The 25,991-nt window shown below is 45.0% G+C and overlaps 1 protein-coding gene across 1 annotated transcript in view; it reads right to left on the bottom strand.

Annotated features, from left to right (window-relative positions):
* LOC146191734 (vesicular glutamate transporter 1-like) overlaps positions 1 to 25,991 on the bottom strand; it is a 163,567-nt gene that overhangs the window by 30,958 nt on the left and 106,618 nt on the right. The window contains exons 3-7 of the mRNA XM_084602236.1: positions 14,279 to 14,552; positions 5,518 to 5,636; positions 3,930 to 4,044; positions 1,637 to 1,724; positions 925 to 1,011 (exon numbers count right to left, since the gene is read on the bottom strand). Coding sequence (XP_084458362.1) covers positions 925 to 1,011; positions 1,637 to 1,724; positions 3,930 to 4,044; positions 5,518 to 5,636; positions 14,279 to 14,552 — 683 coding nt within the window. The remainder of the gene's footprint in view (positions 1 to 924; positions 1,012 to 1,636; positions 1,725 to 3,929; positions 4,045 to 5,517; positions 5,637 to 14,278; positions 14,553 to 25,991) is intronic.

The raw sequence follows: 25,991 nt of genomic DNA, 5'->3' as shown, positions 1-25,991 counted from the left end.
TTTGTCCCGTGCGTGTAATTCAGTAATACAAGCATTGCTGCAGGAAAGAAAGCGCCAGCCGCGAAACTCAGATGCAGAGTTTCAGAATACTGCTTTCGCTAAGTGATGGAAGCTAGGAGTGCATCGTTACTTCGTGCTTATGTTAATGAATGCAAACAAGCAGGCATGCATCTGAAGAAAAAAAATGATTTGTGAACAAGTTGATACGCATCTGTTTTATGCTGAAACTGGTAGTGTTCACTATCCTGCAGTAGAGTATATCTAACTTGACTTAATTCTTTATTTGCAGACAGACGCGTTTAGCTACATCCTCTCCAAAAGCAGCAGTTCTAGTCAGCATCTCAAAAAACCATTTTAAATTAAATTTGACCAAAACAGGTCATTTTAACGCCGCTTCTAATATCATATGATCGCTTTAATCGCAAAGTTTACATCCGCAAAGAAAAATAACAAACCCCGCTACAGGATGACGTTGAATTAAAAGAAAATGCAAAACTCCCGCGTGTATATATATATATATATATATATATATATATATATATATATATATATATATATATATATATATATATATATATATACACGCGGGAGTTTTGCATTTTGTATATATATATATATATATATATATATATATATATACCAATCGGGATAACGGCACAAGCAGCATAGACGCAAACGCGCAAGCGACACTTCGTCTTCCTTCACTTTTCAGTCATGCGCCCCCTGGCAACGTTAGGTATCAATATATATATATATATATATATATATATATATATATATATATATTTATATATATTTAAGACAAAGTAACCAAAACGAAAAATATAACTACGGAATATTAATTGTACCATCAGAGAGAAGGAGTGCCTGTGCAAAACATCACTGGCCAATAAGCAACACGCTGAGCAAGCTGAGCACACTCACCGTAGAAATAGAAGCAAGCCTGCCACCCTACGTAGTCGGTTAGGATGCCCGAAAGAGGCATACCAACGACGGCACCAGCGTACGAACCTAGAAGAAGGAAAAATATTTCACAATGATAAACATTTCTCAGTGGAGACCAACAGACTTGATCGCGCCATAAGAACGTGACTTCGATAGTCGGCAAACAAATCTTAAACTTCTCACAACCACGAAAATCCGCGGTTGGAAATCCCATCGAGACGACGGCCTCGTGCCTATAGAGCTATCAAATACTTTTGATAGCGAACAGGCCAGTGTCGTAAGCGCCGAGGAAATTTGTCTTGTGAAAAGCCAATGATTTCTGACGCGTAGTGCTGCACAACGAGACCACAATGCGCTATTTTATATCGCGCCTCAACCATTGTTACGTAATTAATATCTTGATACCCAAAAGGGCGAGAAGCAAACAGTTTTCCGCCACTTCGCGTAAAATGTGTCCGTAATAGCCTAAGTCGCTTTGGGACGTTACATCCCATAAATCAAGCAACTTTGTGTAAAGCCACTGTTTCAAAGCAGCTCTCCTATCCACCCAACCTTGTATTTTTGCTTAGCCCACTACAGCTCGCTGATGATGCAAATATTTGTAACCGATCGCGTCTGAAATGATCATTGTGTGCCGATATAGCTTAGTTGCGAAAAGCAAAAAGCCGGATTGAAGCAAACCCGCGCTCACCACAGAAGGCTAGCGTGGCTAGTCGACTCCTCTCCAAGGGTGGCGCCCAATGTCTCCAGATGCCGTGACACGCCGGATACGTCACGCCCTGCGTCAGGATGAGACGACTTGACGTCACGGCGCACAAAGTGAGGAATCCTTTTTAACCCCCTGAGCGTGCAGCGAAAATGAGTAGGACAGAAAGAAGGTGCGCCCACACATTACGAAAGCTTGCAGCAAGGATTTACTGCGGGCAAGATCCGATTCCTACATCAGCAGCTCCAGAGTCAAACGCAAGTCAGAAACTACCAGCATTAAATAGCACGAAAAACGTACTGATATATCTGGGTAAAATTCCTACAAGCGTTATTTCAGAAAGTATCTGAGTTTCGTTTCGTGTGATGGGAGGGACTGCTGATATCCCGGGTGATATAAGGGTATGATATTATCTGCAGTAAATCCTTGATGCAAGTCTGCGCTGAGTGCGTGCTTGGGCTTCCATCTGTCCCCGCCCTTTGTACGCTGAGTGCTATGTGTTGAATCGTCAAGCACCACCAACCGTGTAAGTATCCATCCGCACAAGCTGAAAGTTTGATTCTTTATTCTTTAGAGTCTGCTAGTCCAGAGCAACGTCGCCAGTGATCACACGAGCTAACGCAACCTTGCGGAAAGGCTATATTAACTCAACGCCTGAACGAAAGAAACAAATGCACATTGACAACCTAGAATAACCTACATAAGCTGTAATTGAAATCGTAAGATAATGACTGCTCTACCCTGATTGCGGGAGTAAACTCAGTCTGCATGGAGGTATAGTTAAGCATCATAGTGTATTTTTTCTGTCCACAAAAAATGATGGCCAAACCAGATACTAATTTGACGGTGAGCAAGAGCCACCATAGTAAGTAATTCATGAATACTTTTATGCTTCTGCAGAAACCGTGCTATAAGATAGGCGACGAGTATACATGGGTACGTTATTGAGTTCATAAAACGACACAGTAAGACGCTTATGACATAACACAAAAGTGTCCTTCGAGACGTCGAAGACAGGGACGAGCAATGTTACTCATAAACTTGCGTCTCGTATTCGTACGATAAACTATTCCTGCTTCATGAAGAAAGCTTTTTTTTTTTTTTTTTTTTTTTTTTTTTTTCAGGTATGTCGCAAGCGCCGCTAAGCGATCGCGCGGAAGATGACGACTGTGTCCAGGCGCAGCTACTATGGCGTCGAATAACGCTGCCGTGATGGTGGCGCCCCCTACGCGGGCAGGGTTCTGCTTATTTGAGCGATTACGCAAACATCTCGATAAGGCCACGTCTCCCGCTGTCCGCTGCCGCTGCGTGTTATTCGCCGTCCGGAACAACCATTTCCCTGATGCGATCGGGCGTGTTCCCCGAAGACTGGGTCAGCGTCGGGGAGGAGCGCGCGAAGGGGAGCGAATGGACCGGAGCAACCAGTCGGCGTTGATTGCTACAGGCATCCGTATCGCCCAACTGTAGGGGCGGACGATCTGGATTTTAGCGAGCGGCATTTGGGTAAGAGAGGCGGGAGGGGGGAGGGAGGGTACTGCACGGAACTCGACGGCTTGCGCTTGTGTATGAGAGATATGACTGCACCGGCCAAAATGCGCCGCGGGCCCTGTCTCGCGGGAACGTCGGTGCTCGCCCGAGCGGTTGCGAGTTTCGGGAGGCGACGGGAATGCGGCGAGCTTTCGCAAAGCTTATGACCCGTAATTGCGTCTTGGAATATGGTCGTGATAGTCCCTGTACAAGCTAGTCAGGCATCGCTTCGTATATGGCACCACATGGCCTATAATCTGCTGCAGTTGTGTTCGCTCAGTACGCGGTAACCTTAGAGATAGGAAGCTTTAGATTTCGCTAATAACGAACACCTCTGTCAAATCAGCCACGTAATTTGCTTTTCTGCGCCATAATATAGAACTAAACAAATCTACCAAGCTACCGCTGTAATGCAGACGAATCCTTGTACATAGCCTTGGAATACATTTTGGTATTTAATGGTGCCGTGAATCATCCGCTATGAGGCTCAAAAACAGACCGTGTGGTCCGAAGAAGTTTCATCACAACAGTACATCAAAATGTACTGAGGTACAGTGTGAGGAGCACTTTCTCCCGTGTCTCTATTTCGCGATCCGCAGGAAAACGTCTACAGATCCTTGTGTTTTTACTTGAGTGTGAGCAGCGGCCTTGAGGCACTGCGCGAAGTATTACAGCTTCGGAAACTGAGAATGCAGAATTCACCACGTTAGGGGAGACAAACCAATATATAAAAGAATGAACATTCACCCACCTCAACCAGACCCTGGAGAATTCGGACCATCATGACCATGGTGAAGCCAATCTTGGCCGCTCCAGGAATGAGCATGTTGAGGAATGCTGACACAGCTATAGCGGTGCCAAAGACCCTGTGCAAATGGGTGACGAATTAAAGCTTGCACCCAAGTAGCTGGTAGTGATTCTTTGGGGAACCAGATTACGCTGGGCATTGCAATAAAGTAGAGCGAACGCTTGTTTATTCTATTTTTACGATCAATATACACTGTCCAGTAAGGCTTTGTCATATTGGGTAGTGCGAACAACGTTTTCCAAGACACCTTGCTCGAATTACACTAAGGAGAACAAAGCAGCGCGAAAGGTAGAGCTGGCGATTCAAGCAAAACACGAACAAGAACGGACCTGTACATGATGTTGGAGAGGAGGCTGATATTTTAGGTTACACTTATCAAGCATTAAAATAAAAATAACTGTCAAGGTCAGGTTTCGAACACAAGTGTGTAGCGGGGCACCCGTTGAAAAAATTTCTTGAAGAGAGAGAGAGAGAGAGAGTTCAAATAGGAGCTTGAATGTTTGCTACGGGCATCTATGAGTACAATGATGGAAGTTTCTGTCCGCAGGAAGCAAAATCTAGAGGTTAAATTTATTCACATCAGTAACAGCGGTAACACAGGAAATAACAAAATCATATATCTGAATCAGCTTCTCTTGATTTAAGAGGCAAGGACACTGGAAATACCGAATTGTCATAAACATACTGAATCTTTTATTAGTTCTGCGAACAATTGCAGAATGGCATTTGCTTGCGAATGATGTAGTGTCTGCGCACAATCCATTATCTCCCATAAAGGTTATCGTATGACTCCGTTTCAGATTGTGCTTCCTTTGTACAGCTTCACGTAAAAATATGCCAAAACAAATTTTGTAACTTAGAGCTTTGTACTTTTATTGAATATATGCTGTCTTGTCCATTAGTTATCATTCGTGTTGTAATTGATCCCATGAAAAAGTTTGCGTTTTTTACCTCCGTGTTTTTTATCTTTGGCTATAGATTTTTCCACTATTCCTATCGATTCCATTCTGTATTCTAGTCGTCTGTGGAATTATCATAACTAATATTGACCCTATTTTTCTATAAATAACGCAATAACCCGCGAAAGCCTAAATGAGAGATTGTATGCCTTGCAGAACATCACTGCCATAAAATGCTAAAAGCAGCGCCCCCAAGATGCTTCACTGAAGGGACTCCAGAAATAAATGAGACAGCCAAAATCATTGATAACAACACGTTGACTTCTTGCTGCGTATTATATATTTTTTATTTATTTACAGTGAATTAAAGAGCACAGGAGTGCGAGGCTTTACGTGAACTTCTCGCTGTTTAAACTTGTTTTTCAACTGCGAACAATATGAGCTTTTTCTTTTAGTGAAAGTTTACTAGTGAGTTGTTAAAATCCCTTTTTGATGAGTAGATATTGATCGACCGCGACTGTTCCTTGCCGTGACACACATTCACAGAATTTAATATACGCCTAACCACCTTCGTGGCTTCATGGTGTAATGGGTTACAGCAAGCAGTGTGTTGAAAGGAGGAGACTGGGCACCTGTTGGCGGGGTATTTGGCTGCGAGGAATCCGCCGGGCACCTGTGTGATGAGATATCCCCAGAAGAAAGACGAGTCGATCACTCCGATGGTCTCTGGCGACCAGTCGAATTCGGCTCTCTGCATGGAGAAGGGACGAATATGAACGCTTACTAGTTATGCAGCCTCCATAACTCCTATAACGACGAACGGACACTCTCGCTTAAATTGCTTCCCAACAAGCTGTAAATCTAAGCGGCGGCTGTTAACTCAGACCAATAAGCAGTTATAAATTGGGAGTATAAAAGAAATAGAAAAAGAAGGTCGGAGATTTAAAGGATTTGCTAATAGTTATAATTCTTTCACAGTAACTTGTTTATTTCCAAGTTTTGCTGAAGTTTTTTTTTTTTTTTTTTTTTAGCGATGTTAATGACAAGTTACTGCTGCAGAGTACTTTGTTCGCTAAAGGTGATGTGAACGACACATTTACCAGTATTTCAGAACAGATAAGACGAGCACGAGGACGTGAAAATGCTTGTATCCATTCTAATACCGGTGGGTACACATTTGCGGCACTGGGTATCGAACTCTACACCATACTACTCGCCGCCGTAGTCATCAGTCAGCTGCAAATTAAATTCTAACAAAAGAACCTTCATTAGAGAGAGAGAAACAAAAGAAACACAAAAGTATTAGTTCCAGGAGAGGAAACACAAACGTCGCTGATTAGTGCTTCTAGATGACAGTATTTGCACCTGTGCAGTGAACTCAACCTGCACTGGTATTGAAATTGAAAGTCCGCCACCTAAGATCTTATTTTGCCGTTCGTGTTACTGCTCGTTTATTCGCGTTTCGTTTTCTCCAGACAGTGTAGGTATGTGAGTATACGGACAGCTTGAAAAGGAGGGCTAGTAGGCTGCCAAATTAAATTTTACCTCTGCATCGGATTTCGAAAGCACTGATGGCTTCATGGATTTAGAGCAAAACTTTCCAGCAAAAGCAAAACCCAACACAATATAATAAGATGTATTGTTTTTGTCGTTTCGACCAGTACAATCACGTCATATTTTGTGCATAGTTAAGGACAGGGTGGAGACAATAAAAAGAACAAGGCAACACTGATGTATGCGAATTGGAAACAACAAAAGAAGAATGATGTCAAGTCTGGTCCTTTTTCACACGGGAAGGCTCAACTGGCTCCTGTTGAGCGTTGCAAGGGCCGCATTATATAATGACTGATATACGGCCAGCATAGCTTACGGCAAGCTTGTAAAATCTCGCGACTTTTTATATAACATTAAACGCCACCACTTCCACCATCATCGTCATAAGTTCAGCTACTCCACACTACAGGGAAACGGCTTCTGTTATATCCCTCCTATTAAGCACGTGATGTTCCAGCTGCATCGATGTGATCCCTACGAACTTCCTTATATCCTTTTGTCCACCTAATTTTCTGCCGTCGCGTGCTACGGATGCCCTCTCTTGAAATCCGCTCTGTCATTCTTAGGCCTCATAGATCGTTTTGCCTTCGCATAACGTGCCCTACCCATGCCCATTTACTTCTGACCATGCCAGTTTAAATTTCTTCTCTACCCTCATTTCTCTCTCCACGTTCCTTATAATTATAACCTATATTATAACCTATAATCTTCTTTTCTATAGTTGCGAAAACTTTATTGTATCCAAAAGTTTTACAGCGCGGTGCAAGCTAAGTTGCCCTGCTGTTTGGAAGTCTCGTTGTTTGGTCGCAGAAATTAGAACGGGGCACCACAGCGCAAACCAACATGAACAGTAGGAGTGTCTGGATTTGCCCTCCCGGCTATGTTTATTTGCGTTGTGATCTACCATGGTAGGTGCACCACCGAGAACAATACTGAGGTTTAAAAATCTTAGACTACTTTTGCAACGACACACAAGAGTTAATATTCGAATTCCATTCTCTTCATTCGTGGACTTCCTTTTTATTTTATTTTCATTGAGTGCGGCTCTCTTGGACGTCACATTTAATTGCATGGCAACTGTGGACAATTGCAACATACCATAATGAACACATTGATGAGGGTGGCCTAGACATATGGTGCGTAGCTAAATCTTGTTTTTAAATTTCGTCCTGAGCTCGCACCGAGTGTAGCTAGGAGTGCCATAGAAAACAAGTGTGTTGCGCTTTTGACAGTAAACAGCAGAAGTCGAACATTCCCGAGGGAGAATTTACGCATCTATTACTTTTATTGCGAAAGCAATCCTGTTTGCACTTCGAGCCTTTGGCGTGTCGTGGCGCCTCCATACATGACCATTCACGTGACCGTGTGACGTCACGCCAGACCGAGAGACGGGGCCCACGCTCGCGACATCGGATGGTGGCGGTGAGTCCTTACAGGAGCCGCAGCGGTGACGTCACGCCATTTTCACGTGACCGCGTGACGTCACGCCAGACCGAAAGATGGGGCCCCAGCTCGGGCCATCGGATGGTGGCGGCGAGTCCATACACGGCGCTGTGTCGCAGCCGAGAGAGGGCGCTCGCTGTTTGTGACGTCACGCTAGGAGGATAAATGGGTCTGTGGCTCAGCTCCTCGCAGTAGTCGAGGCGCAGCCGCCGAGCAAGGCGCAGCCAAGGGTATTGCTTTCGCAATCTTCCAGGCTTAACCAAGTTAAGCCTTCAGCCAACTTTTTACTACCAGTCTTGCAACACGCGAAAAAACTGCGTCCGTAAACAGCTTTGTGTTGAACAAAATGCGCTTGTTCATTATTTCTGGGTAGTATGTTCATTCATATTGTCCCCTCTGCCGAGAGGTAGACTCCAGTAGTAGTTGGGTGGGGCGTATACAGGTGTATGCAGATGTTTCCGGAAGACGGCAGCCACGAAACGGCTTAACGTCTTGGTAGTCAGACCGTGTGGCTTCGAACTGAAGAGTGATGTATCTACTCTTTTGCGTCACTTATGAAACACACCAGCCTTGTAAAGGTCAGGCCACGCATCTATGCACCGACGAAATGCAGCTGTCTCGTGGTTTCCACATTCTGGCAACTGAGGGGACCTGCACATCGCTTTTCCATTGTCGAAATGTGAAACGTATACGAATGAAATACATTAGTTACGGTTTCTTTCTTGCTGTTTCTGTCGAGTAATTTTGATTAAAATAAGAAAAAAAAAAGAAGCAGAGAGGTATGCTTACATCGCGTTATTTCTTTTTATCTACTAAACCACGGTCAGGATCGGTGACCGTACAAAATACAAACCTAAGTGACAGAGCGAAAAGAGTACAACAATAAAATAAAAGGAGAGGAAAAGAAGGAGGGAAGAAAATGAGGTGCGAAATAGGCGCTGCGGCACCGTTAGGGCGGGTCGCGGCGAGACCCGTAATCCAGGAGGGCCTCGCTCCCCTTTGGGGATCCGAGATTGTTCCTTAATCCCGGTTAATCCGGCCGCGAATCCGCGGCGTGACGAATTGCAGGGCAGCCCCGCGCCCTAGCCGGAATTCGTTTCACCCCGGTCGCGCATGCACGCAAGGGCGCGCGTTTGTTGTGTCCCGCTGAAGAGGAGGAGGGAAGCGAAGATGGGAACCGAAATAGAAACGCCGCTTATTCTACTTGCAGGCTCTGTGCTATCGCGGGGGCATTGGACGCCACGAGGCTTTTGTGGGACATCTTAACGGACCACTACGAGTATTCCAAGCTCGCATTTACGTTTCCTCTAATAGGAATGAACGAGGCATGCTTGGTGACTGATATTCATTCAATACTCACGGAGAAAGAAAATCAGAACGTTAAGTGGCCAGTTTGGCCGTTTAAAAATTGTCTCTAGCTAAAGCACTTGAATACTTTTTGTAATCCATTTTGTTGCGCCCCAAAAACCTTATTTTTATGCTGTGCTGCTCTTTGATAAATAAATTATATTTAAAAAAAATTACACTAACTCAGACTCAGGCTACGACTAGTTCGTAAAATGACAAGTACAACGATGACGTCGCGTGATGCTGCGACAATTGCGTTTACGTTTATAAGAAGGTCGAGCTATTGGTGGCACTGCACTTGATCATATCAACGAAAATAGCTCCAGTAGCCTATAAATAATTGAGTAGACTGATGTTTTTTGCTTCCAATTTCGGCACTGTGAGCCCTTGTACGGGTTCTGCCTTTCTGCTCAATTTTACAACGACGTCTGAGGGAAACTGTTTCGTTATACTGTGCTGCCTGGCGCCATACATGACTCCAAGTTGCAGATAAATTTGAGGTTCTTCATTTCTACCACTGTTAATGTCCGTCTATTCACAAACCCTCTTTTTCCTGCATTGCGTCTCAGACTAGTGTGAATATAAAACACTTCACAACAATGCTTGAGCACACCACTCTTCGCGAATTTAAAATGAACGAGCAGAGCAAATGAGGGCATGCTTTTCTTAGCCGTGGTGCTGGCGTCAGTTCGTGGTCGACCGTTGCCAATAAGCCGGAGTGCAGGCGGATACATTCTTTATATGGCTCAAATTGGTGCACCAGTACATCTTTGATAACAATAATGTAGCAGGCAGCTGTATTCCTTTGTCAGCTCCCCTGGAAGCTTAAAAGAAAAAATACGGTTACTTTTTACAAGGGCGAATCTCCCCTTTAATGTTCAGGTTCTAAGTTGGGAGGGTGGAGAGGGAGAAGTTTTCTATGCGAGGTCGAGGCCCTTACACGAAGGTATACTATGCTATGCATCACAGCCATGATTGGGGCTTCCGGCTTCAATCCGGAGCCAATACGGAGCCAATACGGAGCCAATCCGGAGTTCATTCCTTCTTTATGATTTTTTTTCTAAGCTGGTAATTCCTGAGCTTGTGGGCATGCTTGCTGAACGATGACAACGCGAAAGGAGCCCACAGTTGTTAAATGTATCCACATGTGGCTAAGTTATTTATAGCTTGTCATGAAAACAAAAATTAAAGCAATGGAGCGTGTCTCAGCCTCTCCCAGCGCCTACTGGGAGCCTCGAGACCATTTGAACATGGATTGTGATAATTATGCTGCGGCATATTTTAGATAACGCACGCTCGCGGGCCGTCATAATTCTTGTGGCTTCCGCCAACATAGACGGAGACAGTCTAATATACTACGAACAGATTTTTCACTTTCTCCAATGCAAAATAGCAGGTCAGGGGACTTAAATGCCGGGTAAATTATCTTTTTTTTATTTATGAGCCTCTCTCTCTCTCTCTTTCTCTCTCTCACACACACGTGCACCTCCAGGATATTAAACCTGGACGACATTCTTTTTGGAGAGCACAAATTCGCAAGTGTGTTGTTACGCCTGCACTATTTGCTATTGTAATTGTAAGCGAGGAGACATTAAATGAGGGTATATACGCAGGAAGAGTAGAGCACGGAAGAGCTGGAGAAACGGCTGTATGAGCTTTGATAGTCCGCGCTCGGATTTCGCTCTCTGCGTGGGCGCAGTGGTGACCGCCACTACTTCCTCTCTTAACAATCGTCCCCTGGAAAAAGGAAAGCCATCCCAAGGAGACACAACAAACAAGCCATAGTACGGCTCGGGGTAGCCCACAGATACTATTCCCACTGTCGTAGTTTGGGCGCAGGCGTCACTAATTCGACGATATAGTTTACTTGTACACTAGTTTAACAACCAGCACCGAAAACAATGAAGGCGAATCCATGCAAATGTTTTAGAGGTGTGATTGTTTCGGGCCACGAGCACGCACCCAAAGGCTGAGGTCTGAGACGGTGTCTAGAAAGAGTGCCTTTAGTACGTTTGCTTTAGCTCAAGATGGCGACCTGACATCTCACGAGCTCCAGCTTTTTTTCTCTGCCGCCTTCTTCCTTCTCCCTGCCGCGGTAAAAAGAGCAGTGCTAAAGTTTTAACAATGAGAGTATCGCGGATAGTCGGTATGAGAGGCGCACATTCGCCACTGGATATATGGGCAGGGATGGCATATGGTACGTACTATTTGCGGCCTTCACAGATGCAGTATTAGCATCAAAGGAGGCCATCATGAATGGCGAAGTGAGCGGAATTGTAGCGTGTGGCCAGTCACCGGTGCCACCGAAGTATTCGAGAGGGAGGTCATAAAAAAGCCCTCTTGGCGATCATTTTGCTTCTTGGTGTCCATGCTATTCATAGCAAACGACCAGGAAAAGCAATCAATGAGTTAACTACAGCCACTTCCAAGAAGCAGTGAAAAGCTGGAAAAGCATCGGCGTCGTTATGTTTGCTGTCAGAGCGATAGATGACACTGATGCCGTAATCAGGCGAGCACGGCCAAGTGAGCGAGGCGATGATCGGGGTTCTCTACATAACGGATGGTGGCCTGTAACCCCGTCGAAAGGTTTTTAGAGCGTAGCACGTATCCACAACTCCTAAAGTTCTTCGTCCAGTCTACAGGGTTGGATCTCCTGGAATCCTGGAAAAGTTGTTTTATTCGACACGTCAATGTAGCTCTGTCTAATTTATTCCAGGAGTTAACTGTCTGGGCACCCATATTTGTGTATACGTCCGGTGATGTTTTTGCGGTGTGTGGCATTGTCATTCTCCGAATCTAGCAAATTCCTATGTGCCGTGTATCTTGAAATCCAAGATTGCTCTTCATCTGATACCGTGCTTGTCTCCATTGCTGTACTAATATCTAAACTTGTCCCAGAGAGCAATGCAAACTGGCATCCTAATTTTGTGCGATGAAATAGTATAAATTTAGGACAAAATGTTGGAAGCAGGAGGCAAGCCGAGACAGATGGGACGATGCATGTGTGACTATAACGTGAAACTTAACAACATAAAATTGCGTGTATGTGGTGAAGGAGGGATCATGAACTTGTTTACCTTTGAGAGGGCCTACGAGGACGTTTTTAGATGCTCTGCAGTGTGCAGCTCAGCACCAAACAGAACTTTCGCGTCAGAGGCAGTGTTGGTAAATTTTCTTAGAAGATGTAATTCGACCTTGTTTATAATAAAGCTGGTTAGTCCAAGAACGACCTCAAAACGCATTAGGAACGAGACTTTTCAAAACAATCAATCAATCAGTCAATACATACACTTCCTGCCACAGCTGTGGCGAGGTGCGTAAGCAGCGTACTTTTGTTTGACCAGCCTCCGTGCAGCCCGCGCCACTGCTGAGTGTAACCATGCATGCTGTTAGCAGTTCCCTGCTGGTCCAGGTCAGGAACTTCTTGACCTTGACCGTTTTGCTATTCACTCCGTTCAGGGACATCAGTGCGACGTGGCGGCGATATTTCAGCATGTGATAAGGCAGCAGATGCCCGAAGCGTTACCATCTATTTAGCAGTATATCCAACTGCGGCGCCTCTGATCTATGCCGAAAAAAGGAGGGTCCGGCACGAAGAGTCTGCCTCGTTCCGCCTTCAGATACATATGTCAGGCTTCCCTTTCATCAAGCCGCAGTGGCCTAGTCAGGGGGTGGGAGGAAAAAAAAGACCGAAAGGAATTGGAGAGGGAGAGGGGAAGGATATAGCCCTCAGAAACTTTAGGGTGGGGGGGGGGGGGGAGGGCGTATTCTGACATCACCTACCCCTCCCCCCCCCCCCCCCCCCCCCTCCCCTGACTACGCCTATGTCACGCCGTCATTTTGACCCACATTCCAATTCGCTATCCCTGTGCAGGACATGCTGCGCGTCATGGCTGTCGCCGCTGCCAATCTTCTTTTTTTTTTTTTTTCGTATAAAAAGATCCCGCGACATTAATGTGGGCAATCGATCGGGGATATTATTTCTGAATCTAGATCGATTCAGTAATGCTGCCATGGTTATGTTAGATTGCTTCACCACTCTGTGGTGTTGCAACAGGGATCTGTAATTTCAGTGTTACGGCACTGCCGTAACACGGCTTCCAAACAGTCGCTTCGTATTTTGCAATGTTGCACTATGCTCTATCATGAGAGCTTTGCGATCGCAATGCACGATGAGGGTATACGCACTCTCGATGATTGCTTGTCATGTATGACCGCGCACCTTAATGAGGCCGGCTTCAAGTGTTTGAAGGATGTGCATACACAAGTACTTTGTAAACTCATTAAGGAACTGAAGGTGGGCGATAGCAGCAGACAAGATGACAGCCCAACCTTTTCAACCTCTGAACAGGGAATAAAGCTCGATGAGAAAGGCACATCGAATAAGTTGCCAAAGAGAACGCGCAATTTTCGTGCACGAGAGAAGCTGGAAACAATGAGGCATTGTAGAATGAAATACGGAGAAGCTTGTTTAACGTCACACCCAGGAACTGATTGGCCCATACTTCCGACATTTATAATGGTCAATTATTGTTTATGAAGAAAGATAAAAAAGAACAAGGAAACTCAGTGGCAGGAAATAAGCAACCAAACAAACACATAAAGAAAGAAATAGGAAATAAGAAAAGAGAAAAAGAGAGGAATAAATAAATAAATAAAGAAAGAAAGAAAGAAAGAAAGCGAGCGCGAAGCAGTGCACACGAACATGCGTGAAAGAAGAATTATATTGAAACGTAAGGCCTGGTAACAATTACCCTAATGATGGCGGCCGCTTTTCGATAGCGGCGAAAACTAAGGCGCCCGTGTGCTGTGCAATGTCAGTGCACGTTAAAGAACCTCGGGGAGCAGACATTTCCAGAGCCCTCCACTACGGCATCTCTCATATCCTGAGTCCCTTTGGGACGTTAAACGCCATTAACCAACCAGCCATTTAGCCTTATTTTGGATAGGCTTCGTGAGATATAGACTCTCAGTGCGCAAGAGAGGCAAGGATAAAGACGAAGGCAGCGCTGCATTGGATGTGTGTAGCAAGAAAGAAGCTGGACTCGCCTGTGTCTCCGAGTTGTTGGCGGTCATCTTAACGATGGCGACGCCCATGTTGCAGCGGATGCCGAAGGATATGAGGAAGCCGAGGGAGCTGAGCAGCGCCACAGTGAACCTCTTGGAGAGGTCGCAGCAAGGGCAATTGGGCTCCAAGTAGCGACGCCAACTCTTGCCACCCTCGGCGCCCGGCTCCGGACCGGGAGCGCCGCCTTCGTAGTACTCCTCCTGTAGCTCGTCATGCTTCATGAAGCCCTTCTCGTCCTCCTGCTTCTTCAGCCGCCTGCGCAACGGGAAACGAGGCGAGCGTCAATGCATGTCTGTCTACGAACGGAAAGTTGTTGAGAATTCCTAAATAAATAAAAAAAAATCGACGGAGAACAGAACCAGCGAAACAAAGAGACATTCAAGCATCTGTACTGGTGAACTTTCGCTGGCGGAACTGAACTCTGCAGTGGTTTTTGTGATCAAAATATTTTATATTCTACCCCAAAACTACTATTAGTATTTTCATCTCTCCGTAGAAATGAATAACAGGCTGCAAAACCCATTTGCGGAATATGTTTAGGAAATGATGGTATTCTACCCTTTATCGAAATAAACGATCTAGGATATTGATTGTTCTCAGTATGCACTCAATGTAAACAGGCCATGAATAGCGAAGAAGCATACTTTTTGTAGTGACGATCGAACTCGAAGCTCCAAGGAATTATTTGTGCCACTTTGACGTCATAGGTTACCGGTTCAGTGGGGAGGTGTAGTATTTAATGTTTGGTTGAAGGAGTAACGATGGATGCTGTCAAATTTCGTCCCTCGCGTATTTACAGGCTTAAAAATTTTGTGAGTTACAATTCATTACCCACCCTTCAAATGCACTAAATAAAGCAATGCGCATGGAAGCACAGCTCGAAATTCCTGGCTAAAAAAAAAAAAAAAAAATGTAACAGAACATTCAAGGGAGTTAGCAAAGCCAGGCGTAAATTATTATTTTGGCAACATACGTAATTCCATTACGAAGAGCTGCTTCTAAAAACAGGTAGTTAAACGGTGTACAAGTGCACTGAAGTGATACTAGTGGGTAATCAACTTCATGTCTTCTTTCATTAAAAACTGTGAGAGTAGAACGTTAGGCGCAACTAAAATACGGAATCCGCATAATACGGCAAGGGGAATGTATAAAAGATCATTATGCATTAAAATTGACTGGGAAATGCACACGTCCGGAGTTTCAAATGCTCAGATCGAAAGCTCATTCGAGCAGTTTAATTATGCTATCTTTGTTGAATAAAGCTTCTGCAGTATGAGAGATGATACTGTGTGAAACATTATAGTTGGGAGTAGTTATCGTTCTATGCTTCTACTATCGGCGTCAAACGAAATGCGAACATTGGAGCACGTGGAAAAAGGTCCAGCTCAGGCAGCCTACCTGCTGTTATCAGAGACAAGCGAACTCATATGGTTTCCGGTAGCTTTTTTTCTCTTTTCATTTACGCTAGTTTTCCTGTTTGGCCACTGGAGCGCCATATTCTTTCTTCTTAGAGATGACAACTCGCGCTGCGCGATTTCGCGAGGTTTTCGCATCGCAGCCAGACGATGATAACCTAATGAGGACGGGAGCAAAATCGAAATGCTGTAGAACTCTCCCTTCACCCACGCGGGCCACAGCTGCTGCCGCCAGCGAAACCTCGCTCTGCAAGTCATCACCCCTGCAAACACAGAATGTGGCGCTGCAGTGGCCAAACGATAAAGAAAACGTAACCGAAAAGAGAAGCAAATCCATCGCAACCAAATGAGCGCGTCTATTTTTGATGACGACAGGCAAACAGCCTGAGCTGGATCTTTTTCCAGCTTGTGAGTTTTAAACTACGCGCTTACTATGGCATATTATTTTCTCTACAAAAGTAATAAACGTCGGCTTAAAAAAAGAGGGATGGACACAGAGCAATTCTTCATAAGCAATTAGAGAACAGAGGAATAATTGGTGAAAAAGGAAGAAAACAACACTTGGGATTAGTCATAAACTCCATGCTCCCTGTACCTGTAAAGCGTGCTTTGTGCTATGCGAGAGTGCGTGCAAAAAAGCACGCTTTACAGGCGCATTGGAATAACTGTGCGGGTTCGATTAACCACAATGTTTCCTCACCGTTAAAGCGATGCATACCTTTCCACACACACACGTACGTACACACGCACGCACATATACACACAGGCATGACCAGACACGCACGCACGCACGCATGCCCGTCCACACACAAATTAGCAAACGAACGAACGAATGAGCACACAAACAAAACAAAAATGTATCAAGATCAATGTTCTTTTGGCGTGTTTAAAGTAGATAATTAAAAAAAAAACATTTAAAGCAAATAAATAATCTACAATCTACATAATCCAGAAGGGATTCTGCTTCGCTTCACAGCGTATAGAACAAATGAAAGAGCGCGTGATGTCTCTCCAAACAGACGGGCACTCAGAGCTCGTGGACACATCTGCGCAGTATTGCAATTACGTGACTGTATACGAAAATCCGCTGAACAGAAAAACCAGAGAACGAGCGTTACAGGGCGCTATAAAAAGCATTATATTTTGCAGTTTTCATATTTATACAGCAACCCTGAGAGACAACTTGTTTCGCTGTTGTTTGCTTGGCTCTGCTTGGAATTATTCCCTGCGTGAGAATAATCGTGACATGTACTTTTACACGGGAAATGAGGCTGTATAAGACCTTTTTATTGATGAAAAACTGCTCTAACTTGAAAGTTAGAGCTGTTATCACGCGTAGTTTAAATATTGCTCGGGAATTAAACTTGTCCACTGCCCTTCAAATCAGTTCCGAATGACAGTTCCATTACCTTTTACGTCATAATTTTGATACGAAATTATGCGCGTTTGTCTCTATTCTGGGTTACAGCGGCGCGTTTTCAACCGGACGAGCTGTATAGACTATCACGTAATAAAAATTTGTTTTCGGTTCACACACTCTGTGGAAAGCTCTCGACTGCTCAGCCAAAGTCGCTAAAGCCAGTAGCTGCAAGAACAGCATTGCGACAGGCACGGGCACCGAAGCATTTTCCTCGAAGCCGCGGGGCCCGTCTCGAGCCGAAATACCCCGGATAGCAGCGTTGATCCACTGCCGCGGATTTCGGCTGCATCGTATTTGCCCCAGCTGCTCCTAACGAAACACGGCACATATGCTTCTACGTGCTCTTCTCTCTTCCCTCACCCCTCTCTGTAACCGAAGGCCCCGGTTATTGAGCACGCAACTACTTTTGTCTTTGTCGCTTATGCTGTTGCTGCTCCGTGCGGGCTGTCACCGTGGTGCTCCCGCGTTGTCGATTGGCTTTGCGAGATACGTTCTCCGCAAGTCAGGCCCGCTACGAGAGTGTAGGGCACGAGATTGCTTTTTGGGTGACGGCAGTGTTTCTTGCGACGCGCAGCGCTGTTTCGTAATGTTTCATGGTTGGGAGATTACGCGCCTTTCGATTGGATTTGTCGTTAACTGGAAAGCGTATTACTTTTCGCTGCTTGTGTAATGCAAATCAAAGAAAAAAAAAAAGGCTTTGAGGGGAGGTTAAGTATTGGTGTAAAGACTCTTCGTTAATAATTTCACAATAAACTAACACATAATTTGCGCTGCTGTGAGGGATTCCGGCTTAGCTAGCTGTGTCAGTACGTGGATCCGTTAACTAGAGCTGAATGAATGAATGAATGAATGAATGAATGAATGAATGAATGAATGAATGAATGAATGAATGACCTGACGATAGGTTCTGCATTTAGCTAGGCACATTCAGTTTACTGTACCTCGACTAAAAAGGGATAACCAAGAAACTGTTAAGCGTAAAAAAAAAGCTCTCTGCAATGCATATTTTCACATCATACAAACGCATTTTCTCCAGTGCGCATAAATAAAACAGGGGATCTGGCATTAGAACCCACCGTCTCAAACGCGCCCACAGTCAAGAGTCTGCTAATATTACTTTTCTTGTTTGCGAACTTTCTTGGTAGTGACGAGAAATTTAAACATTTAAAGTTAAAAGTTACGAATTTATAACAGGCCGCTCTGAGCTCCCGCGTTTTGCCGGCAAATGTGCTTTACAATTTTTCTTTACAACTGCATATTATATTGCGAACTCTGGCGATGGCGTGCGCCGAATCTAGGAGTACCAGAGTCACACTGCCTTCTTGCTAAACAATAAAAAAATTCTGAGGCTTATTGATGAGTACTGTCCCACCACCGCGTTCTTCTGTATTAAAAACGCTGCGTGTGCAGCGAGCAGAGATGTCAAGGGATGCAAGAATATTGCGTCTTTGTATTAAGAATAATGTCGTTGCTGCAATGCTGCGTGTGTTCTCTGCGAGAAATCCTCCTTTCAACCGAGGTACGCGGGAAATTAAATTCACTGCCAACTTTACTACTATATGCTTGTGTTAAGTATTAAAACCGGAAAAAAATTATCTTCCTTTTCTGGCGACACTGGTGCTACTGTATTCAGTTAAGGCGTTATTTTTGGAATTTAAATATTTAAAAGCAGCAATGAGACATGAAACTTCTTCTTTTATGGAGAACGGTTTCTGTGGGAAATGAGCGAAGAAACAGGTCAATGCCTCACCACTCGCCCAGTGTCCACCTTATGCTGGCGTCAACAAATGAAGCTGTAATAATTGACGCATTATATCTTTACACTATTACAGGCTTAAGCAAAACTGCTACTGTGGTTCTTTTTTCTTCTCCAGTATGAGCTATGGACAATGCCGATCCATCCCATCGACGCGTATAAATATTCAGCCGAATGCAATATTGCTAGCCGTGCGTATTCCGCGGCTGGCACTTTTTTGAGTATTTTGCGTTCTTTCTTTCAGGCAGGCCACAGTTTTTATTTTTGTCCTTTCCTGACAACCTACTTTTACATTGCTCACTCAGTGCGTTGCCATTTGCGTTTGTGTACCGAAAGCCTCGTTATCACAAAAAGTGATGGGGATAAAAAAATGGGTAGGGGGGGGGGGGGGCATCTAAGGTTTACTTTTAAGAGTGTGAAGCGGCAGCGGCATTATTGATGGTTCCCGTCTGCCGGCTGCTCTTGCAGATTCTCTGATTCTCTTTTTCATATATGCCTCCTTCTACTCGCATACCACTTATCTATTAATTTGTGCCTCTATTATCCTACACATTCTGATCTGCATACACTGGTAAGCTGCCGCTAAGCTGATCAGCCGAACGAACATGTCTATGTGACCAAGGTTCAGCGTGGCTAAGTCGACATCTAAGGGTCCTGAAAGCCTGGATTCTGATTTCACTTTTCCCCTCAAAGGAAATACTCGAATTGGCAGCGCCTGCCAACTCAGGGCCACGTTATGTGGTTTTGTAACATCACACAACCCTCTGAACAATCAGGACATGACCACGCCCCCTGTCAGCTACCACTTGCTAGAGCAAGGAGAGCCTCAGATCGGAGCCGTCATTCCGTATTCCATCGCACCCTGAAAGGCGGAGCGTGAGTGTCCTCCACAGGTTTCGATCATTTGCAGTTTTCTGACATGCACTGATATCTCGCAGCACGTGGTGGTTTTTGGAGTGAAGGTTTCACTACGTCATGTATCTGCCAAGGTCAACCTGAGCATCTGATTGACCTTCAACGAACCAAACTGTGGCTATTGGGCTTAACCATGGTACCACCTACGGTGTACCACCACTTGATCTTTGACTGCAGATACAACATCATGTGTCCCCTCTTGTAGTTGACGACGTCCTCGATTTCATAGTCTCGGCAATTTAATCGCTGCAGAACCATGTATGTCCACGTCTAAACCTAAGCCTAGCAAAACCTAGCAAAGCAAAATCAACCAAACGATGCTTTCATTTCACCGAACTTTTTTAGCAGGGTTAAAACTCCGCTTTTTTTTTTTTTTTTTTTACAATTTGCGTGAACTTAAATTTAGTCGTCTAGGTTGGGATTTGCGACCACGACCTTTGAGTTCAGCAGCCAAAATGCACAGCCTCAAAGACACCCTCGGCGGATGACATCTGGCGGGGGTCAGATGCAGAGCTAAAATGTCGTCTTCGTTTCATGTGCCAACGATGTTATTATGGAAACGATCACCAACATAGTTTCACTTCTACAACAGCACTAAATGACCATCAGCGAGCAGTATTCGTAGTTTAATCAGCTTTGCGTGGGAGCACCGAGCTTGTCTGTAACAAGCCGTGTCCCGTCAGCATATCTTTACAGACACTATGGATAACTGCATCATCGCAGGGCTTCTTCTCGGATTCCTACTCAGAAATTCTAGGCACGCACAATTTACACCGGGAAGTTGTTATGAGACGTATATTCATTATCATGTCATAAAATTTTACTATATAAGTCAATAAATTCGTAGATCTCCCCTATGGGCGCTTGTGGTTTTTTGCTGTTAACTTTCTTGCTATAGTTATGAATGTTCCACACAGTTTTTTTTTTTTTTTTTTGTTGTGCATTCTACTCGCTACGAACGAATGTCAAACCGTAAAAGAAAGGTTTTCCTGTGCATTGGAATACTGGACCGCTTTCTTCAACATTTCTGTAACAGTATCGTACAGCCAGTCGCGGTGGTGCAGTGGTTAGGACGCTCAACTACTGTGCCCAAGGATACGGGATCGAATCCGGGTCGCGGCAGCCGCTTTTCGATGGAGGCGAAAAGCAAGGTGCCTTTGTGCTGCGCGATGTCAGTGCAAGAAAAAGACTTCTAGTGTTCACGATTTCCGGAGCCCTCCACTACACCGTCTCTCATAACCTAAGTCGCCTTGGGACGTTAAACCCAATAAACCAAACCAAACCATTATCTTACAATATTCCAAACTTACCTCAAAATTAAAATTGGCGTTCAAGGAAGCAGGATTTGTGAAACTCTAAATGGTATTGCATGAGTAATGGCGAATTAGAAAACGTTCGAAGCGATGCATTACTATTACTGTTATGTGATAGCAACACGTTATACGTGGTTACAGGGGCAAATATGTTTTGTCTAGATATGCATGCTCTAAACTTTTGAAGCCTGAGGGCGGTGATAATGACTGGTGCATGGAAAAGTGATGACATTGCTAAGGATGACGAACAGTGTGCTTGTCTTCCGTTGTCATCCATTGCCACTGTTCTTTTTTTTTTTTTTACACTGCTCATGATCTTTTACAGAGCTTTCCAAATGTTGTAGTTTTTGCATCCGCTTTTTAGCATTGTTCTCCACTTAGCACTGTGGAATCAACAAGCACAGCTTGACATTTCCATTAAAGGTATGCCAGTCTACTTCTTGAAGGCCGTGCGTGCGTATCTGTAAGTATTTATGCACTTGAGCGTTGTTTCAAAGATGAAGGAAAATAAGAACCTTATTTATGGTTCAGCTCCACGGGACGCACTAATGCGTTGTTGGCGTCTGAAGCACGTGATTCGTACGTGATTTTGTAGATGTAACGTGTAGAGCTCTTTATTAAGGTGATTACAGTGTGTTGATACCGAAAGCCAATACCAAATCACTACATTTTTAAAAAGAAGAGAGAAGGGTATTGAGAACTACTTGTCAAGCCCCACTGACCCTTCAACGACGTCTTAAGGACTACGCACAGGGCTCATCCAGGGTCCCAGGGCCATCGTCTCGCTTCAGAACAAGGTATAAGATGGTCCATAGCTGTCGAAATAACTCAACGCTTAGAGCGCAAAAGGAAGAAGTGCAGCTAAAGCCGGAAGAAGCCGTGAACGTGTTAAACAAAGAGCTCAGTCTCTGCCTTTGCTGGAAAAGCCTGTGAATCGCTATGAAGGGAAAGACTCGGGCCTTCGGAGGGTTGCTGCTCCCTAGGGAAGTCGGAGCTCTGTTTTCCCTCGTCCGGGAAGCGAGTCCCAAAATCCGCGGGGCGAGTAATTTAGAATGATACGGTGGAAATAAACACTAAAAACTAAATTCTGCGTTGAGTACGCCGAAAGAGAGCTGAGGAAAAGAGGGGAGTGAAACGGAACGATACGAAAAGATCCAAAACCTCAGCCTCTAGAGTATGTATACACGAACAGAGGGAAGGAGAGAGTACGATCCATCAGCGCCTGTGGAGCGGAATCCACTTTCGGGGTGCGCGCCTACGCGTGACACCGTGACGTCATCTGCATTCTGAGCGAAGTCCCACGCTCTCAGGTGGCGCTCTTGTTTCGCGTAGACAGATCGGAACGAAGCTTGACAGGAGCGGCGTCTCACCTCATAGCGTGCCTTGTTTTTGGTACTGCACTCTTTTCTGTCCCCTGTCGTCTCTTGTTTCAACCGATGCTGTATTGTTGGTTACAAATTCACGCTCTGTCAGGAGAACGCATTTTGCTGTGATTTTAGAAGTTACAGGGGAAGAACCGCCAATTTTCAGCTGTTTCTTCTCGTTTCCTGTGTTTGCGTGTTTGTAATCGTTCTGGAGTGCGGTTGCGCTACGAGAGATTTCAAACTAGTGAACAGCATTTCGTTTATATTTTAGTAAAAAATTAGACTGGACACGGAGTGGCTAAAATGGAATAGCTCTCTGAAAGCCGTCGACTCATTCACATGCCATATATTTAAATATCAAATAAAAATTTAGAAAGCGAAGCAAGGGCTCAACGGGATGATTTATTACTTATAAAAAGGACGCTACAACCAAACTAATCAAATTTCTTCTTCGAAATAATAATGGTTCCTCGTCTTTCTTCTTTGAGACACAAGTGCGCGCAATGATTGGTCTTCCATGTATTATAAACTCGATGAGTAAAGTCGAGTACGGTCACCATCGTTCATATTTTTGTTCCATCTTCATGGTACAGTACGCGCATTTTGAGGGATGCATCGCAGCCAAACTAATTTTTATCTTAGAGTTACCTTTTGTTTTCTATCCCGATTAGCAAGCTGATTCTTTGAATTACGTTTCGATACAGTCTGAATCACGGGTTTGATGAAAATACGCGAACTAGAAAATAACATGAAATGATGCGTGCTCGACTGAATGCAAGATGCTTTCTTGAACATGCGCAAGATGCTCAACACTACGTTATGGAACTTTCATAAAGCTGCGATTTCACAACAATATATCGGCATACCATTAACTTAGTCATGAATGTGTCTCGTGAGTGCTGTTCAGCTTATTTTATAACAAATTTCAGTGTTATTTGCAAAACAATCACATTCAATGCGACGCTTCCGCACGCTAACGTAAATGAACAAAGCAACTCGCAGCACGAAGCAGCGAAACAGAAAGCCACATGTTTACGTTAACACAAAGCCTGCTCTGAATACAAGCGCCAACCTGCGTATAAAAGTTACCATCGACGGATGTCCAAGTCGCTTGTCTCGGTAAGAGTCGGAAATTTCACATCATTTCTCGCGTTTCTCGCGTATTCATCCAAAGAAAGACAGCGTTGCAGTTCAGCGAGAAGCTGTCACATACGTCATATTGTCCAAAATATAGTGAAAAGAACTGTCTTCTAAAAGAGACGTGAGGGCGCTGTTATGTTGATCGTTAGTGTAACGAAGCAAGAACAAATAGCCAATACTAGGGGTACATATCTGGTACAGTGAGCATTTGCTTCCATCTGCGTTTGTGTCCGGCCAACGTTTCGATTCGCTGGTGCTTTGATGCGTAAACCCTAATGCAAAGTCGATAAGCATAACTCTCCGTTGAGAACATTCACTTTTATTGCGAAAGCAATACTACTCCCATTTTCAGCCCTTCGCGTATCCACGGCGCAGTCACGTGATGGCTGTGACGTCATACCAGCTGCGAGAGATGGGCTACCACTACCAAGTCTAGTCGTCGGGTGGCGGTGGCGGTCGGTAGGAAGGCGCACCGTGATTGAGATGATGACGTCACTGTGACGTCATACCAGCTGCGAGAGATGGGCTACCAAGTCGAGTCGTCGGATGGTGGCGGCGATCGGTAGGCAGGGCGCGCTGCAGCTGAAGCCGCGCTGCTACCGAGTGGAAGCGCCGCTGTCACCACTTCTCACAAAGTTGAGAGGAAGAGGAGGAAAACGACACTTTAATAGACGGTTTGAACTGTGAAGACTCTTTGTCGACGTGTTCACGCAGCAATCAAGAACGTTGGAATGCAACAAGGCGGCAACGACGCGGTCAGGGAACAGAAGAAGAACGGCAACAACGGCTTGAAAAGGAGCGTGTGGGTCGTGCTGCTCGACAAGTAAAATATGAGGAGACCCGGAGGAAACGGTGTTCAAAATAGACGTCGTAAGAACGAGATGTACGTTTGAAAAAGAGACGGGAAGCGTCACTTGTGAAGGCTGGTTTCACTGTGTCAACGGGGACTTGGAGGAGCAACGACGTTCAGAGTATGCGAGAAGAGTTAGTGAATCTGACTCGGCTACGCGTGAATTTCATAGACGATTCACATAACTCCTTCGGAAGTGTGTGCTCAGTGTGTGATCGCCTATGACATAAAGACTGTTTGACTCTGGTAAGCGAGCTCATGTATCCTACTCTTCACCTAGCTTATCCAGGATGGGACGAGGAGACTATGAGAAGTGCTGTGGTGTGTAGAATGTGTCGAGCGAGCTTTAAATACCAGAAGGTCCACCTCTACAGTCTGATGGCTATGTGATTACTCGTGTGGAGACAAAGTCTCACTACTCCAATGATCACCGAAGTGTCTTCATAGGTATGAACAATAAAGCTAAACATTACTAAACTTCAATGTGTGTCCTGTGTTAATCGTACGGTCAACATGGTACGCCACAATTGGCTACAATACGAGCTGAACTATAGCATAGCCATGCTGTTATTGCTTTCGAAACCTACCGGGCTTAACTAAAGCTAAGCCCCACCTAGTTTTTTATTCATTTGCCTTTTAAGAACGGAAGATACCTGCTATTGGCTACCAAAATTGCGTCTCTGAACACGCAGAAGAAAGGGAAAGGGCAGCGCGTTTTTCAGCGCCCGGACAACCGAAAAGCCATGCCACCAATGTCGGTGTCTATACAGGCAGGCGATATGCGGGAGTAGGGAAAAAGGGGAACCCGAAGCATCGTAGCTATAAAGTACAATTTAATTAACTCTGTCCCCGTGGTTCTGAGCGTGAGGCGGGGTGGTTGCGTATACCAGACCAGCCAAAAGCAGCGAAAGAAAAGACGGGAAAACGAGTGAGATATTAAAAAGAGGCTCCGAATGACAGGCTGTGTTGCTCTCGGGAAAGAGGAAGAGAGGAAAGGATGGGGAAGCGAGGAGCGCATGGAGAGCGAGCGGGGCTGCGAAGAGAGATGGCCGCCGCCGTTCATCCATTTATGCATAGAGACCTCGTGGTATGAATGCGATAAGGATCTATGGATGGGGATGTTCCGGACGCGGGAAAAAGGGAAAACAGGGCAGGGAAGCAGGGGAGTTGATGTGGCGTTCGCGGCAACAAGGGTCAGAGGAAGGCGGTGGTTGGAAAATGGGGAGCTCGTCAGAATGAAACGCACTGCCTCCGTGGCTCGAAAGAGGGCGACACATTCAGAGTTCCCCATTGTTTTCGCTCCTGAAAGACTCGCTTACACACAGCACCGAGCGCCGTCAACACTCTCTCGACTTTACTCTTTTTTTTTTGTTGTTGTTTCCTGTATTGTGTACTCTGGATAACAGTGAATGAAAGGTTTTTAGAGGTTTTTATGGTGCGGGGTCACTTTCAGTGAGTGTACGAGCGTAGACGCAAGCCTGACTGCTGCATTGCCGCAACCTTGACCTTTAGGATACAGCC

Source organism: Amblyomma maculatum, chromosome 4, assembly GCF_055883805.1.
Source record: "Amblyomma maculatum isolate TAMU_Amacu chromosome 4, ASM5588380v1, whole genome shotgun sequence".
NCBI classification, from domain to species: Eukaryota; Metazoa; Arthropoda; class Arachnida; order Ixodida; family Ixodidae; genus Amblyomma; species Amblyomma maculatum.
Note: the sequence above shows the minus strand (reverse complement) of the source record. Positions and strands in the feature narration are given on the sequence as shown.